Genomic DNA, 18,300 nt, shown 5'->3' with positions numbered 1-18,300 from the left:
GTGATGAAGAAGAGCTAAGTAGAGATACATGACTTGGGAACTAGTAACCAGGAATAATAATGATGAGTAGAATGCTCGATTAGTATTAGATCAGTTATATTGTCTGCGTTTCAGAGGCCACCAAATATGCTGCTAAAAGAATTGGGAGAGCTGCTAAATGATTTGGCCAGCTGTAAGTATACATGGCATTTCTAACACTCTCACTATAGTTTTGGCTTGTGTGGTGTTTAAAATAACAATGTTGCCTTTCAAATTCTAACATCCTCAACATGTTACTCTCCCTCCAGCTGCCCAAATCTGCCTCATTCTTGATCGATTGGAAAATGTGCAGCTCCTCCTTAATGATAAGAACCGACTGAAGAACATCAACACAAGGCAGCCGTACTCAAAAGCTGACGAAGGTCATACTTCTGTTTTATTTTGGTGTCATTGTATCTTAAGTGCGTGAGAAACCTCATCATTAACAGGAAGAAGCAATATGTCAGTTTCATGTTTATAAACATTATGTTTTTAATATATAATGTGTATTATAGTTATTACTATGTCACAGTTAAGTTTGTACCCAATATGATCTTTGTCAACAAGAGGTCGCCATCAACAAGGAGAACAAGATACATCTCTGTTTATTCTGTGACCCACTCTTGTGATGTGGTAAATGAGTCATGCAGGCCCAACTAGTCGATGTGCGTCATTTGATTGATCACTGCAGTTGTCTGATTGACTTTTTGATAATATGAATTCATCCATCCATCCTATGTCTTTACCTTATGGGAGGTTGGGTCGCAATTGAGGCATCCGAGATATCCTCCTCCCCAGCCAGGGTCTCTAGCTCGTACTGGGGGGGATCCCAATGTGTTCCCAGGTCAGATGGGATGTCGTCACAACTGGTTTATGTCTTTTTTTTTGTAATATGTTATAAAAAACATCGAGTCAAAGAGATAGGCAGATGGGTAAGCGGGACAGAAAAACAGGGAGGAATGGTAGGGGGGGTAGAAAGACATAGAGAGAGAAAGATACAGGGGGAGACAAAAAGAGAGAGGAAGAGGGTTGGAGAAGGGGGAAAGAGGGAGAAAGAGAAAGGTGGGAAGACAGAGGGGGGATTAATGAAGGGAGGAAGAGGGGGAGAAAGTAAGGAAAGAGGGAGAGAGAGAAGGAGGGAGGAAAAGAGAGCAAAAGGGAGTGGTTAGGGGGAGGGAGGAAGAGATGGGGTAGGTTGAGGTAGAAGAGAAAGTCAGAGAGAAATAGGGAGGGAGGAAGACGTGAACAGAGAGGTTCATTATTCTAAAAGTCCTGTTCTTGTTATTTATCCGTTTGTTTTTTGTTTGTTTTTTCTTCAGGTGCAGTCATGGGAGATTTACTGAAGGAAATACAGATCATGTCCCCAGAGGCAGCAGACGTCCTGAAACGTGAGTGAACTTTTCTAACATGCATATCCACAGGAAACACACGCACCACCACCATACTGACCAAAATGATATTATCAATATTTTGTTAATAAGTCCAGAAATTGTAGCAGATGCAAGTAACCCAATATATTTATTAGAAGTAAAAATGACATAGCACCATATAACAACACACGTGCTAAATTAATATTTAATAGTGTAGACTTGAGCTTGCTAAGGAAGTCACTTCTGAAGATTATGCTAATGCTGAAGACGGTACATTAAATAGCCTGCTGCTTCTTCTGCCACATTTTTAAGACACAAAACTAATACAGGTTAACACGGCAATCATGGTAATTAAAGGTAGAACAGCTCCACCTTATAGTCAGAACTTGACCACAGTATATAGTGAAGCTGGAAGCAGCTCCCTCACTTTAGCTTTATTGTACAAGCACCAGTCAGGGTTTAGTCCTCCCTCAGAGATACTTGAACACCTGAAAGGGAAATTCAAATGGACTGATTTTGTAACATTATCAACAAAACAACCTGCTCAACACCTGCGTACTGTATTTATATATAGAAGCAGGTTTTGAAACCGACAGTGACATCCAGTCACTGACTCGAGAGGATCTGACCCAGCTGTTACCCAGAGCCGGGGATTTCAAACTGAGAAAGAACGTGTTTGAGATGATTAAAAAATCGGTGAGTTAACAGGTTAAAAGAAGTTGTGATGAAGAAGAGCTAAGTAGAGATACATGACTTGGGAACTAGTAACCAGGAATAATAATGATGAGTAGAATGCTCGATTAGTATTATATCTGTTGTATTGTTTGCGTTTCAGAGGCCACCAAATATGCCACTAGAAGAACAGGGAGATCTGCAAAATAATTTGGACAGCTGTAAGTACACATAGCATTTCTAACACTTTCGCTTTTGTTTTGAAGTCACAATTGAAAAGTTGGGAGATCGTCCCTAATGATAATGTTGACCCACTGAAGAACAACAACACAAGGCAGCTTGACTCAAAAGCTGAAAAAGGTCATACTTCTGTTTTAATTTGGTGTCATTGTATCTTAAGTGCGTGAGAAACCTCATCATCAACAGGAAGAAGTAATATTTCAGTTTCATGTTTATAAACATTATGTTTTTAATATATAATGTGTACTATAGTTATTACTATATCACACTTAAGTTGTACCCAATAGGTTATTTGTCAGAAACAAGAGGTGGCCATCAACAAGGAGCACAAGGTACATCTATTTATTCCGTGACCCACTCTTGTGATGTGGTAAATGAGTCGTGCAGGCCCTACTAGTCGATGTGCGTCATTTGATTGAGCACTGTAGTTGTCTGGCTGACTTTTTGATACTATGAATTCATCCATCCATCCAATGTCTTTACCTTATGGGAGGTTGGGTCGCAAGTGAGGCATCCCAGACGTCCCCCTCCCCAGCCAGGGTCTCTAGCTCGTACTGGGGGGGATCCCAATGTGTTCCCAGGTCAGATGGGATGTCGTCACAACTGGTTTATGTCTTTTTTTTTGTAATATGTTATAAAAAACATCGAGTCAAAGAGATAGGCAGATGGGTAAGCGGGACAGAAAAACAGGGAGGAACGGTAGGGGGGGTAGAAAGACATAGAGAGAGAAAGATACAGGGGGAGAGAAAAAGAGAGAGGAAGAGGGTTGGAGAAGGGGGAAAGAGGGAGAAAGAGAAAGGGGGGAAGACAGAGGGGGGATTAATGAAGGGAGGAAGAGGGGGAGAAAGTAAGGAAAGAGGGAGAGAGAAGGAGGGAGGAAAAGAGAGCAAAAGGGAGTGGTTAGGGGGAGGGAGGAAGAGATGGGGTAGGTTGAGGTAGAAGAGAAAGTCAGAGAGAAATAGGGAGGGAGGAAGACGTGAACAGAGAGGTTCATTGTTCTAAAAGTCCTGTTCTTGTTATTTATCTGTTTGTTTTTTGTTTGTTTTTTCTTCAGGTGCAGTCATGGGAGATTTACTGAAGGAAATACAGATCATGTCCACAGAGGCAGCTGACGTCCTGAAACGTGAGTGAACTTTTCTAACATGCATATCCACAGGAAAGACACGCACCACCACCATACCGACCAAAATGATATTATCAATATTTTGTTAATAAGTCCAGAAATTGTAGCAGATGCAAGTAACCCAATATATTTATTAGAAGTAAAAATGACATAGCACCATATAACAACACACGTGCTAAATTAATATTTAATAGTGTAGACTTGAGCTTGCTAAGGAAGTCACTTCTGAAGATTATGCTAATGCTGAAGACGGTACATTAAATAGCCTGCTGCTTCTTCTGCCACATTTTTAAGACACAAAACTAATACAGGTTAACATGGCAATCATGGTAATTAAAGGTAGAACAGCTCCAACTTATAGTCAGAACTTGACCACAGTATATAGTGAAGCTGGAAGCAGCTCCCTCACTTTAGCTTTATTGTTCAAGCACCAGTCAGGGTTTAGTCCTCCCACAGAGACATTTGAACACCTGAAAGGGAAATTCAAATGGACTGATTTTGTAACATTATCAACAAAACTACCTGCTCAACACCTGCGTACTGTATTTATATATAGAAGCAGGTTTTGAAACCGACAGTGACATCCAGTCACTGACTCGAGAGGATCTGACCCAGCTGTTACCCAGAGCCGGGGATTTCAAACTGAGAAAGAACGTGTTTGAGATGATTCAAAAATCGGTGAGTTAACAGGTTATAAGAAGTTGTAATGAAGAAGAGCTAAGTACAGATACATGACTTGGAAACTAGTAACCAGGAATAATAATGATGAGTAGAATGCTCGATTAGTATTATATCTGTTGTATTGTTCGCGTTTCAGAGGCCACCAAATATGCCACTAGAAGAACTGGGAGAGCTGCAAAAAAAATTGGCCAGCTGTAAGTATACGTGGTATTTCTAACACTCTCACTATTTGGTTGGCCTGTGTGGTGTGTAAAGTAACTATGCTGCCTTTCAATTTCTAACGCCCTCAACCTGTTACTCTCCCTCCAGCTGCCCAAATTGACCTGAAGGTCTTAATGGACAAACTCAATTTAATTATTGAACTATTGGTAAAAATGCAGCAGGACTCAAAAGCTGACAAAGGTAATACTTCTGTTTTATTTTGGTGTCATTGTATCTTAAGTGCGTGAGAAACCTCATCATTAACAGGAAGAAGCATTATTTCCGTTTCATGTTTATAAACATTATTATTTTAATATATAATGTGTATTATAGCTATACTATATCACAGTTAAGTTTGTACCCAAAAGGTTCTTTGTCAACAAGAGAGGACCATCCACAGGGAGCACAAGGTACATCTCTGTCTATTCCGTGACCCACTCTTGTGGTGTTGTAAATGAGTCGTGCAGGCCTAACTAGTCGATGTGCATCATTTGATTGATTGAGCACTGCAGTTGTCTGGCTGACTTTTTGATACTATGAATTCATCCATCCATCCCATCTCTTTACCTTAAAGGAGATTTTGTCATAATTGAGGAATCTGAGACGTCCCCCTCCCCAGCCATGGGCTCTAGCCCTGGTTTGGATGGATACCAAAGTGATCCCAAGTCACATGGGACATGCAATTCCTCCAGTGAGTTCTGGATCTATTCTAGGTTATGCTCCCAGTTGGCCGTGCCCAGTAAACCTCCAGTGGAAGGTGCCCAGTAGGCCTCCTGACCAGATGTCTGAACCACATCAACTGTCCCCTGCAGCTGCAGTTCAACTCTGAGCTCCAGATGTCTAAACTCTTCATCCTATATCTCTGGGTTAGGGTCACTGGTCAGAGCTTGTGAGCGCAGGTGAAGGTTGAAATGTAGATCGACTGGTAAATCAAAAGCTTTGCCCTGCGGCTCAGCTCCTTCTTCACCACAAACAGTCCTGTACACCGACTGCACTACTGCTGATGCTACACCGACCCACCTGTAAATCTCATGCCCCACCTTACCGTCACCTGTGAACGACACCCTGAGATTCTTAAACTCCTTCACTTGTGGCCAAATCCGGGGAATTCAAGAAAGTGAATAGGAGACAAAATGGTGTTGGTGTGTGTGTGTGTGTGTGTGTGTGGGGGGGGGGGGGGGGGGGGGTATTATTTCAGAACCTCAAATTCAACATCTTGGGAGCATTTGTTTAATATAAACAAACTTGACTCCAATTGGTAAAAAGAATACAACCAACTGTGGTTCTGTTTTTCCAATTAGGAGACACAAATGCCGGGATGTCACCATCCCAGGAAGGTAAGTTGAATAATTAAACAATCAGCAGTAGCAGCACAGTACTACTTGTAGTAGAAGCAGTGAAAAGGTCTGATTAACTGGGTCTTATATATAAAAATGGGAGCTTACAATTTATACTGCTCTCATAGCAAGATCACCTGATTCTTGTAATTGTACACGTGTCAGCTTCACAACCTTTTTTCTTCCTATAGTCACAGTGAAGTACAAGATGGTTGTCGGAGGTCAAACCTTTGGCGCCCATACACAGCTGATGGATCAAGTGAAGCACGTCACTAAGGGCGACGTTGAGCTTTTGGAAAACTCTCAGGACAGCAAGATTATTATTGTCTTCTGTCCAATCACTTCACGCGTTGACTCCGACTTGAAGGCAGCAATGACTGGTGTCCCAGGTAAGGGCCTTTTTTCAGCAAGTTTTGTTTGAACAAGAAGCTCAATATAATTTCTTTGAAATGTGAGATGTACGCAATCAACATTTAGTTGCTAAGATATTGATATATTACTAACACAGCCTTTTTAATTCAGAATTCAAAGAAATATAAATGTTTTGATTATATACTGTGTACATAAAATATATATCCTTTTTTCCCCCCCAACAGGTGACAAACCCGTCATTCTGGTGAAAATGCACCATGTATGTGAGTCCAAGTCCTCACTGTGTTTCAATTCATCGATTGATGACAGAAATATTGTGTTGCAGGTCAATGTTTTCTACCATGAGAACTTACGTGGGTTACTGGAGTGCAAACTAAATGAAAATGCTGTTGATGAGATCCAACAAGAATTACTGAAGCACAGTGATCATAGAAGTACAGATACCAGGGCAAGTACTTCTGGTCAGGGTCCTTCAAGTTGGCTTCGTCCCTGGACGTGGGGCTCAGAGGCAGAATAGCTGGGGCGTGGAGGCACAAAAGGTGGGACGAGTGGCCTGGAGGGGGCGAATGTGAGGCGGAACTAATATTATAGCAGAACTAATGTTTTGACGTCCACATCACTTTAACGGCGGAGCAGTAAAAAAATCAGGGTCAATGTGGTAGGACATGAGGAGAGACCAGTGTGTATTTTATGCCTGAAAACTCTATAAGACCCAACTAATTGTGAAGACCCTTAGAAACATTACACCCCAGTCACATGCATGTGTTATTTTTGGCTGAGCTTTATCATCTTTGTAACAAGTGATTGTAATGGAATTCATGAAAAAAATTCTAGCTCCAAAGTGGGGCATGAAAGTTTGAGAACCACTGGGTTAAGATAACAATCTTGTTTACAAACAACAAGGTGAATACATAACCCATTTGATGGAGGTAAAAAAAAAAATTGCATTGGATGGTATCAGCTCCAACATCAGAAATCACAGAGGAGAAGATGACATTAAATGATGAGTTTTTCTTCCATGTCAGCTGTTAATTTTCTAAAGCTGTCATCATTTAGTGTGTTGTGTCTTTGTACCAGTCATGGTTTTTAAGTAAGAGATTAACAGTGCAGAGGCTACACATTCAGTAATCAGACAACTTTGTGTATTGACCTACGAGAGAAAAAACAATGAATAGATTCGCAAATGAAGGTTGTTTTAATGTACATTTTGCTGTAACTGCTTACAATGGAATGCCTCAGAATGCATGATGTGTAATTACTGTACATGATTACACAAATAAACTTCAAGTATGGGTATGACCATAATGGCTGAATGATTCTTTAGTGTTTATCTTCAGAATGTATTTGTTTCATATTACGTGCAACTCACTTAAGGCTTTGAAGAAGTTCACCTGACATAATGTTTAATAAATGTACTTAAAGACATGCATACTGCATTACTGTGTGGTAATATGCATGTGTAGCAAATTTCTTTCTGTATTGGGGATTACTAGTGCCTTCAATTGGATTTACACCACTAGGCTCCAAATTATATAAGATTAGATTAAATTATATAAGGATGGATGGATGCTTTGTTGATCCCGAGGGAAATTTAGTCATCCAGTAGCACACACAAGAGCATAAGAATAATAAAGTTCAAAATGAATCAAGAATAGGTCCACTGCGGTGAGATGAAAGTCTCACCAGCAGAACTTCTACAAAGCTGTCACGGTAAAGAAGTACGTGCTAATGGAGATACTGACAAAACAAATATTTTAAGTAAAAGGTGATTGAAACACACAAGTAACCAAGGCAGAGTACTGAGTAAAATATAAATACAGATTTCAAGATAAATAACTAAAGCTATACAAAGTTGTGTTTAGACTAACAGCCTGTCAAACTATGGTACAGCAGATGGAAGTGTAGTTACAAAAAAAAGTGAAAACGGTGCAAGAAAAATATAAAATTATCAGTTATTTGGCAGCACAAGTACAAAATAAATAGAGGTAATAATAATAAAATAGAACTATATTGGAGCAATAAGACACAAAAAACAATGACACAGACATTTACAGCAGTGCCCTTAAATGAAGCCAATCAGTACATCATAGTGCAGGATAGCTTTTTTGAAGTGTATCATGTTGAATTTCTAATTCACTAAATTTAAATAATTATAAATCTATCGTTCATTTCATCCAATCAAACCAGACTATATTTATCTGGCACATTTACTGCAAAGTTGCAATATCAGAAGCTTTACAAATGAGTCAGAATACACCAGCAGAGTACAATGCAACAATACAGCATTATAATTATAATAATGATGATACAAAACAATTAATTTACACTAAATCAATAACTCCAGCGCCATGTGCTTTTATTGCGAAAAGAGAAAACTTTTTTTTACCCTGAAAAACCATACCGGAAGTTGGCATTGTTTACTAGCATGCTGCTTCCGGTTGGGATTCCAAATTAGCGCAGAACTCCTTTATGTGAAATTGAGTCGTTTGTTTGGACTATTCTTTATGAGAAATATGTCCACTAGCAAGCTTAATACAGCAGCAACATTATGCTTAGTTATTTGATTATGTTTTGGTTGGTTTAGCTAATTGGCAGCAGAACTCCGTTAGCTTATAGTTAGCTAACCCAACAGCGCAGTTCGCTGCATGGCAGTTTGACTCATCTCAACAGGTGTCAGCCACGGGCAGAGAAAGCGTCTCCATTGGCAACTCTCCCGGAGAGAGTCAAGGATACTAGCTAATGTGTGTGGGCCTGTGTTAGCTCGTCATGTCTGTTAACGTCAGTTTTGCTCGTTAGCCAAAGTTTGTGACGCGTGTCATGCTCCTCGGCCGCGTCCTGCTGAGCCTCAGGTGGACGTGTTCACTAAGTGTCGATTTGCTGAGGAGTTTCGTCAATGAGGAGTCGTCGCGGAGGCTGCACCTCGTCTCCTCCGCTCACTGTCAACACGTCGGCGGGTTTCGATCCTCTGCACCGCGGCTGGGAAGCGCTGAGGTAATGTGAGATAAGTGACATCTGTTCTCACCTGAGTGCCCAGTACAGATAACGGGACGTCTTTCCCATCTCTGGTCAAGACCCCGCTGCCAAACACCTGCCTGTGTCCACTCACAGTGTGCGACATGCAGCCGGTAGTCGGTGTCTCCTGTGGCAAAGAGGCCCCTGCGATTGGCTCAAATGGTGGTGGTGATGATGATGAGGGAGGCGATGAAGGGGTGGTGGGACAGCAGAGTGGGAGAGGAGATGAGGGATCGATCAAAGTATTGATGACCGCAGGAGTCCAGGAGAAAGCAGGGACGCCTTACACCGGAGCCTCCACTGTGTCTGGTGAGTAGACGTGACTGTCTGAGATAATAATAACAACAACAATAATTGTTATTGATGTATTTATAATGCTTTTAGCAAGGCTCAACAACACATTACAAATGTTTTAAAACAATACAACTAATGTGAGCAAACAACTAAAATATTTATAGAATATAAGAATCTGTCATAATTCCATATTTAAATAAAAAAATCCAATCATGGTTGCCAAAGGTTGCCAGACAGCACCGGTTAAACTAGGCTTTTTATATTCATGTTTATACATGTACAGTAGTTGTGTTTGTCATATTGTTATTAAAAGTTTTCTTGGCAGCTGCTACTAAATCAAATGAGAAGAATACAAAGGGGAAGATAAAGAGGGAGAAGAAGAAGTTCATGAAGAAAAAACTCAAGCCCGCCCATACTGTGGACAATCCCATGTCGGAGCTCCCATTTGCTTTGTCCAGTCCCACCACGTGGAAAGAGCTAGAATGTATGTACATCATGAATATTATTTATTTATTTATCTTCGATTAAAAAGCTATTTTTAACCAATACAAGGATATAGGCTAGTAAGTCTGACTTACTGACCAACAAAAGTTGTGCTGCTTGTATTATTGACTCCCTGACTTTGCTCAGTTTCAATTCATGCACATCGTCTGTAGTCCCCAACCCAGAGTCAACCAAGAATAAGAGGAAGAGAGGAGGAGGCATTGGAGGGCGAGTGGACAGTGAAGAGGATGGAGACAAGAAGAAAAAGAAGAAGGAGAATCAACGACCCAACTACTTTGTCTCCATCCCCATTACTAACACACAGGTAAGGATTTACTGTATTGTTTACATACTTTAGTGTTTGAAGATCATGTTGGAGTGTGCACGAGTTATTATTAAAAACCAATGAGGACTAAATTTGCTTTAAACTTGTATAAATCATCATCTAGTTCCTGCATTTTTCATGCAGTAATATGAGTGAGAGATGCTGTTTTTTTTAAGCTAATGAAATCAATTTCTTTCCTTATTCCTTAGAAGCGGACGTTGCTCTCTCCTCATTGGTTAGCAGTAGTAGAGAAGCTAAACAAGCTGTATCAGAGAGGAACATAGTGGGAATGAGTTATTATCATATGTGACAATATCTACCTCTTTGTAACTGCTGACGATTGAAAGTAAACGTGTCCAATGACAGATAAGCTCAGCTGTGGCGGAGTTCCAAGAGGCAGTGCTTCAGCAGGAGCCCCTATTGGCCAAAGCCATGATCCCCGTCCCAACTCTGCACATCACGCTGTTGGTCACGCATCTCGCCAATCAGGAGCAAATAGACCTGTGAGTGGATGCACATGCAAGCATATGCACAAACATACAAACTAACCCAGCAGACAAATAGTGTGTTATATACACAGGCCAGTCCCCTGTTGGCTGTGCTACTGTAGAAATGCAGAACAGGACAATGACTGCAGATAGTGATGTAGTCTCAACATTTGTGAAGCTAACTGGTGAAAGTTCAAGCGTTACAAGCCACAAAACAATAAATGAGTGAAAAACACACGTGTGACACCAATGATTGCTTCTTTCCTATATTGTGAAGTCATGTGAGCCATTAACCACAACCTGATACTAACTATTATCCAATAGGATGCAGATCATAAGTGATGCACACTATAGCTGACGCATTAAATCGTTGGCGTGTTTATGTTTGTCAATATGCACAACTATGAAAAACTTTTATTTTCTATGATAAACAATGTAGAAGAGATGCACATTTATGTTCACATTAGACTCAAAAAACGTTTTTTCATCTAAATTCATGTTCTGGATATTTACACTTTTTCCATTTGAATTAATCAGAGTGTTGTGGTAATTTCTCTAATTTCCCCACACATCTCTAACGAAACTGGTGCCAGCAAAGTGGAAAAATCCCTCTAATATCTGTGGTTTAAGGCAACTGAAATAAACCGTACCTACACTGAGTGCTAATACATGCTGCAGTAAAACTCACATCTCAGTGAGTGCAGTTATTACATTTCCTAATGGAGTGCTGAAAATGACGCAGACATTATTTTGTGTTATTCATTGGATGATAGATGCTTAATCTACATGAAGTAAAAGATTGTGTCATTAGTAATCACTTGATTCTCTCGCTATGTAATATGAGTGGGAGGGAGGAAGAGGATTAAATTGTGACTTGTGTGTGTGTGTGTGTGTGTGTGTGTGTGTGTGTGTGTGTGTGTGTGTGTGTGTGTGTGTGTGTGTGTGTGTGTGTGTGTGTGTGTGTGTGTGTGTGTGTGTGTGTGTGTGTGTGTGTGTGTTGTGTATATTCATGTGTATATTTCCATTCAGAGCCACAACCGTGCTGGCCCGGGTCAAGCCGTCATTGGCTGAGCTGCTGGATGGGCGTGATCTGGTGCTGCCCTTCTCAGGCATCGGTCACTTCAGGAAGGAGGTGGTGTTTGTTATGCTGGCCCCGGGACAACACAGACACACACTGGATAGCCTGGCAGGTCAGTAACAAATGTTTTGAACTCAACTGCATCTGTAAGTCTGTTAAATTCATTAACCAGCTTAAAATTCTAAATTAGATTTAGTTTAATTGGTTGTTATCGTGCTATGTTTTGGTTTTAAGATAAATAATATCATGGACATTTGTTAATGTGCCGTTTTTGTCTGTTTGAGGGAAGTTTGAGTTGAAGCTCAGGAGACCCACAGCTGGTAGGAGTGTGTAGTATCTTTCTTTAGGACACTTCAACTGGGTGGATGCTCACTGTTTGTGGGGGGGGGGCCTTTGCTACGGGTGGTCAAAGATTAGAAACCTTTAAACTGTGAGGTGAACTTCCACACGCTTTCCCATTCGTGGTCAATAGGTGACCTAAGTCTGACTCTTGTCCTGGAGTGACCTGGAGATCAGGTTTAACAGTAGAAGTCTTGAAACAAGCAACTAGAGAAAATGTTTCCAGTCGAAGAGTTTATTTAAAAACACATTTACGTAAGTAAGTCAACAACATGCACTAATTTGTTATTCTGTGCAAGTACACTTTCTTTTTTAAAGTTGATTTGCTGAAATAATGTGGTATATGCAGTCTCTCTCTCTGTCACAGCATTCAATTTATTTTCACTTCACGTATGTGTGTGTATGTAAGTGTGTTTGTGTGTGTGTCTGTCTGTCTGTCTGTCTCTGCGTGCATGCAAGAGAGATTTGTGTACTTCTTAGATTTGTCTCTTTACATCATACTTGGCTGGGTGGGAATACAGAAGCGTTTGCGTGTATGTTCTGGTGTTGTCCCCTCAGGCAACAACATTAAGCCAACATTTCTAAGAGGATTCTCGCCCTCGTTGCTCTTGTGACACCAACACACACGCACACACAAGCACACACACATTGACAGTAAATGAGCTTGCATTTGATTAAAGGTCCAGTGTGTAAGATTTAGGTGAAAATTATCTATTGGCAGTAATTAAACCACCATGTTTTTTCCTTTACAGTAGCCCAGACTGGACAAACTAAACACCTTTTGAGTCTTTATGACAACTGAAGGTTTCCACAAATTCTCTTTTATGTTTGGTAGGGGAGGGTGAGGTGAGGGGTGTTCAGGTGCAACATGCAAATTCACCACTAAGTTCTACAATCTACACAGTGAACCTTCAATAGTGTCCATCTGCAGATGAAAATGTTCCTAAATCCAAAAATATGCACCCGTGCAGACAACCACAACAGGATTTAAGGGGCTTCATTAATATGCTTCTGATCCACAAGGTGTTTGAAGGTTGTTCATAAATATTAATTCAATTCTCAGGATCTGGAGCAGCAAGCTTGGTTTAGTGCAGATATCCTAGCTGCTCATCCACTGTATTAACCGTCCAGATCCAAGCAAATTCTACATTTGGCATATTAGTAACCGACAAGCTGAGACAAATCCCAAAACACATTTCATTTCTGTTTGACGCAACATGCAATGAATTAATCTTTCAGAGAAATTGAGATGTAAGCCCTGAGGTTCTACACAAAGATGTCTGTAATCGGAGTTGGGCGGTTTTGTTTTTAATCCCATCCGGTCTTTCTCTTGGAAACATCTTAAAGTCATCAGCGGCATGGAAATGTTCCATCTGCTTTCATGACTGTTATTAACTTTCATTCCAAATTGCCAGAGAGGGCTGAAGTAGAGGTGGGTAGGTCCTCCCACTTAAAGAAGAGGATTTTTTGCAGCATCTGATTAGATTTCAATTCCAACATCGAACCTCCCATGCCCCTCAGCAGACATAAGAGGCAGACCCTCCATAATTAGCGCAGTCAGACATAACAAAGCTTCCCCCTGGAGTGATTAAGTGTGTGCAGCAGCGAGCCTGAAGTGTGCGGAAAGTATTAATAGAAACTGTTATACTGTTTGCTCAGGTGCTCATTTAAAAAATGGCAAATCAGCAAAATCAAAGAGACCCCTTTGTTTGGTCTGAACACCTCTTTGAACAGCTGAACACATGCAACAGGGAACTGGCAATATGTGTGTTTGAAAAAATTAATAAAGCTCATCCAAACTACTACAAAATACGTCCCATGACAAATCATGTCTCTGTACTTCAGTATAAAATGTATTTACCTGCTCTTACATGATAAAATATTTAATCAAACACATTTTTCTAACTGTCATGTTTAGTTTTGTTTTTTCAATATTACACATAAACAACTGGACGGATTTCCACAAAACTTGGTTGAAGTGTGTGTTATGGCTCAGGGAGCAAAACCAGCAAATGTTATTAACAGATAGGGCTTTATTTGACATTTTCCTTTAATTTGTCAGATAAAAATTCATTCATCTTGATCTAATATAAAAGTCCCGTGAGTTTGAAATGAGGTGCAAATCCAAATTAAAATTGGAATCTAGAGAATTAAAATGTTGCTTCAAAAAGGGAATGTTGTGTCTTGGCAGAAGTATGCTCTCTACTGAGATCCATTATTGTTAAATGTATTGTTCTTAAACTCTTTAGAGGATTACATACTCCTAATTTAGTAATCTAAAATAAATGACGATTGTGGCTTTCAAGAAAAGCATATGAAGTCTTAACATTTCCAATATTAGTATCATAATCAACTGCTGTTGTCGAGACAGTTAATCCTTCATCACTGATGATTCATCAATTTTCCATTTACAATCCAAATCTTAGGATCGCGAGGAAATCCACTTCTTGTTGTTGTTGTAAGAGCGAAATAACGAGAGGCCTGGAGTCCTACTCTCGTGTCCTCTCGTCTGGGCTCTCTGTCACTGTTATTGATTATCTTCTAACCTTTCCCTCCCTGTTCAGCTCCTCTTCTAAAAATACCTCTATTGTTTCCCACTGAACCTCATCGCTGGGTGTGTGTGTCTCCGTCCATGCGTGTCTGTCCCTGGAGCTCGGCTGTGTATTCGTTTTTGTGTGTCAGTCTCTGTCTGCAGGGTCAAATGATACACCAGCAAAAAGCCTTTTTCCGTTTCTCTGACGCAGATTCTCGTCCATCTGCGTCGAACTGTCTGTGTCGTCCATTACGGCTCTTAAGAAAAAGTGCATCAAGCAGATTGAGATGGTTGATTGGGAGGAAGTAGGGGTGGAGTTACAGGATACTCATGCTGTTGTGGGTTTGAATCAATCTAATGCAGCCACTTCCTATGTATGATAGCACTTTACATTATGTCAACTTACAGCCTTCCTCTTTGGCTTTTTCCATTAGTGCTTATCATTGTGTATGTTTGTTGCAGGGTTGCTGCGCAGACGTTTCGAAGAGCAGGGACTGCTGCAAGGAGACAGTCGTGGGTTTGAACCTCACCTCACCATTATGAAGCTGGCCAGAGCATCAAAACTACGAGCTCAGGTTTTAACACATTATCCGTACAGCTATGTTGTGAAAAGGTTTATAGAGAATGGTAGTATTTATCAGTTGGCCCATAATATCAGCCAATATGAGCCTTTCACAGATATAAATGTTCTTAATTCAAGTTACTTATATATATTTTTTATAGCTATTTATCATAAAGTTTATGCTTAAACTGTAAAACATCGATCCCCAATTGAATCTCTTTGTCATAAGGGTGTGATAATGACAACCTAGTCTAGGAGTCCAATTTTGTTATGTATATACGGGCGAAGATATAGTATCATTCTGCATCAGCGCCCAAAATATCCATATTAGTTGGGCTCTAGTTTTATAAAATATCTTAACCCATGCATTACTGTCATTTGTACTAAGACTGCTGAGTGCTAACGTTCTGCAGAGCTCCAGATTTCCTGTGTAAAGAGAAATACAGTATGTGACTCCACACTAATGTCAGGAATGTACACTGACATGAGGCCTCTGCATTGTAGAGACACATGTATGAAGAAATGTCTCACACTCACATCATATTCACCATTTGTGACTATCTAAAGTAGTTAATATCCATTTTGCTTTTAACAAACAAAGTTTCAGACGTTTCATTTTCTCAAATAAAGAAAACCTATCACATTATTATTCTTTGCTGAAGTATATACATGGTGTATATTTTTGCTCTCATACACAGTCCCACTTTAGTTTGATTTCTCATTACAACATGACTTGAGAGAAATCCCAGAGAGCTGCAGTGTTGCTCCTCTGTCCTCAGCCATCATTTTTATTTCCCCTCACCTCTAACTAGCCGTTAAAAGCCACATTATTGCTCCAGCCAGAACCACTAGTGGGAATAACTCTCTTGCTATGGTATTTTAAACGAAAAATGAGGGAATGTAATTACAGAGGTGACAATGTTAAAGTTTTACAGCTAATAATAAAGTATGAAGGAGCAAGAAAATAAGTAATAATATAGAATATATGAATGAGAGGGAAGTGGGGGTGAAGGGTGGAGAGGAGAGAAAGATAAGGAGAGAAGAGTAGACGTCAGGAGGGGAGAGTCAGAGGAAGGAGAGCATCTGTCTTAAATTTTTTTCAACACCTGACGGCATCCTGCCTGGTGCCTACTGGGCGGCATTCTTGTCCCCCAGTCTTTGAGTGTGTGTGTGTGTGTGTGTGTGTGTGTGTGTGACATAAACAGCATCTTTCCTGTGTCTCTTAGGGTATCAAGCGTGTGGACCCCACCCTTTACTCCAACTACAATAACAAGTAGGTGCTTGGTTTTCATAAAGTATTTTAGCAACTTACTGACAGTGACAAATGTTTCAGTGTCTGTACTTTACAATAAGCGCAGTGACACATGCTGTAATATTTTTCCACACCTCAGGCTTCATAAAGATGTAAGCACAAGACTTTAGCCAATATAGTGTATGCATAATAATATTATAATACTACAAATCAAATTCTTTCTAATATTGTGCTTCACCTGTGTTTTTAAAATTGAACATGAACTTATAGATTTATAATTAAATCCATATTATTCCTCTAATTCCTCTCATCAACCATCTGTTTTCTGTCTTATACTTTTCTCATCCTCACTTACTTTGTCCGTGTCAATGCCACACAGGTTTTTCGGAGATCAGACGGTGGAACGGGTGGACCTTTGCTCCATGTTGAAAAAGAAGCAGCAAGACGGATATTACCACACCGAGACATCACTACAACTTGGTTAGCGCACACACACACAAGCAATATCAAGCCACTGGGGGGAGCTGTCTGCACACAGGATAAGGAGTTTTAATGAGGCAGTTTGGCAAATGGGCAGCAGTCTTATTTTTAGGGAAATAAATTGAAATAACTGTAGTTTTAGTCTTTGTTGTTGAAGTTGTGGCAGAGTTATGTATTCATTCCATTACTTTGTGTCTTTGTTATGTTGTAGGATTTCTGAAACCAATGTGGATTTACAAGGGACATTCGCTAGGCTGTTCCATCGTGTATATTGGTATAAATGGTATATTTTATAACAGTTAAAAGAGATTAGAGTGCAGGTTTGGTAACTGAGAGTTCATTTTTTTATGCAGGTTCATGTAACACCATCTAACTTAATGTGCTTCGCAGGAGTTAAAGAGAAACCTCATAAAACACTCGATGAACTCTCGAGAGCTCATTTCCATTTTAGACTTAAACACTGTGGCAGCTCTCTGAAACGCTGGAAAAGAAGCACGAATGGCTTCTGAGTAAACACACTGCTGATAGATGAAAGGTTACAGTAATGGGTTGAAATGTTTAACCGTTGATTTATGTGGAACACATGCATACATGTACACAGAATACATTTCATGGCATGAGGTTGAGAAGTGGGTTTAAAAGGGTTTATTATGTCTGTTTGATACAGTAGATTTATTTTAAATGAACATTGTTAGTTTGCATATACATCAGGTCAGTATATGTTGCATAATTAGATCAGATTTCTGTGTTGTGTCTTTTGCGCTGCCTTGTCGTTGAGCAGTTTACTGCATGTCCCCATACGGACCATAGTTGGCGCTGTTGAATATTGTCGGACTCGAGATCTAGCAATACATTTGTGCTCCCAGTGTCTAGTTATGGGTGGGGCCTCAAAGCAACATGCCCGAAGCTAACAGGGAATTGGATTTCTACTTCAAACAAACGTTTGGAGGATTATTTTATGATCGCATCAATTTTGAAGTCCACAGATACAACTAATTGTCGTAATCATATTTCTCTGTCTGTGATCAGATTCAGATATGCCACCACAGATTAGAGAAGCAACAGTTATTAAGCTTCATGAGCAAAAAATGATTGGCAGTTATTTAATAGAATCCATGCCGTCTATTTAAAATGAATGTAATGGCATGAATTCAGTAAATGTGTCTAGGCTCAAAACAAAACCTCCAACTTTCTGAATTCCTGCTTCGAACTACTAACTAGTGTAGTCTGAAGTTATATCTAAACCATTGTTATAAAGATAACAACCATAGAAACAGTCAATGACAACAATGACATTTTTACAAGGACCGGATAACGATATGTGGTACTCATAAGCACATTTACAATATGCAGTATATAATGGATTGACAGGGACTCCCCTAGTCCCACTGTGAAGCAGCTACTGTGTGTGTGTGCGTGTGCGTGTGCGTGTGTGTGTGT

The 18,300-nt window shown here is 40.1% G+C and overlaps 2 protein-coding genes across 15 annotated transcripts in view; both read left to right on the top strand.

Moving 5' to 3' along the window:
- LOC128459733 (uncharacterized) overlaps positions 1-7,319 on the top strand; it is a 54,035-nt gene extending 46,716 nt beyond the window's left edge. For all 11 annotated transcript variants that reach the window (XM_053444558.1, XM_053444559.1, XM_053444568.1 and 8 more), the window contains 13 exons: positions 115-172; positions 288-401; positions 1,338-1,406; positions 1,963-2,084; positions 2,224-2,281; positions 3,355-3,423; positions 3,980-4,101; positions 4,241-4,298; positions 4,414-4,506; positions 4,674-4,715; positions 5,607-5,642; positions 5,834-6,031; positions 6,239-7,319. In XM_053444558.1, the coding sequence (XP_053300533.1) occupies positions 115-172; positions 288-401; positions 1,338-1,406; positions 1,963-2,084; positions 2,224-2,281; positions 3,355-3,423; positions 3,980-4,101; positions 4,241-4,298; positions 4,414-4,506; positions 4,674-4,715; positions 5,607-5,642; positions 5,834-6,031; positions 6,239-6,531 (1,332 nt within the window). In that variant the 3' untranslated portion in view covers positions 6,532-7,319. The remainder of the gene's footprint in view (positions 1-114; positions 173-287; positions 402-1,337; positions 1,407-1,962; positions 2,085-2,223; positions 2,282-3,354; positions 3,424-3,979; positions 4,102-4,240; positions 4,299-4,413; positions 4,507-4,673; positions 4,716-5,606; positions 5,643-5,833; positions 6,032-6,238) is intronic.
- A 120-nt stretch (positions 7,320-7,439) lies between these two features.
- LOC128459735 (A-kinase anchor protein 7) overlaps positions 7,440-18,300 on the top strand; it is a 39,064-nt gene continuing 28,203 nt past the window's right edge. For 2 of the 4 annotated variants that reach the window (XM_053444574.1, XM_053444571.1), the window contains exons 1-9: positions 7,440-9,005; positions 9,086-9,335; positions 9,634-9,804; positions 9,977-10,128; positions 10,495-10,631; positions 11,646-11,806; positions 15,029-15,141; positions 16,355-16,401; positions 16,760-16,860. In XM_053444574.1, the coding sequence (XP_053300549.1) occupies positions 8,832-9,005; positions 9,086-9,335; positions 9,634-9,804; positions 9,977-10,128; positions 10,495-10,631; positions 11,646-11,806; positions 15,029-15,141; positions 16,355-16,401; positions 16,760-16,860 (1,306 nt within the window). In that variant the 5' untranslated portion in view covers positions 7,440-8,831. The remainder of the gene's footprint in view (positions 9,006-9,085; positions 9,336-9,633; positions 9,805-9,976; positions 10,129-10,494; positions 10,632-11,645; positions 11,807-15,028; positions 15,142-16,354; positions 16,402-16,759; positions 16,861-18,300) is intronic. The other 2 variants (XM_053444573.1, XM_053444575.1) reach the window with 2 other exon arrangements.

Source organism: Pleuronectes platessa, chromosome 17 (genome assembly GCF_947347685.1).
Source record: "Pleuronectes platessa chromosome 17, fPlePla1.1, whole genome shotgun sequence".
Taxonomy (NCBI): Eukaryota; Metazoa; Chordata; class Actinopteri; order Pleuronectiformes; family Pleuronectidae; genus Pleuronectes; species Pleuronectes platessa.
Note: the sequence above shows the minus strand (reverse complement) of the source record. Positions and strands in the feature narration are given on the sequence as shown.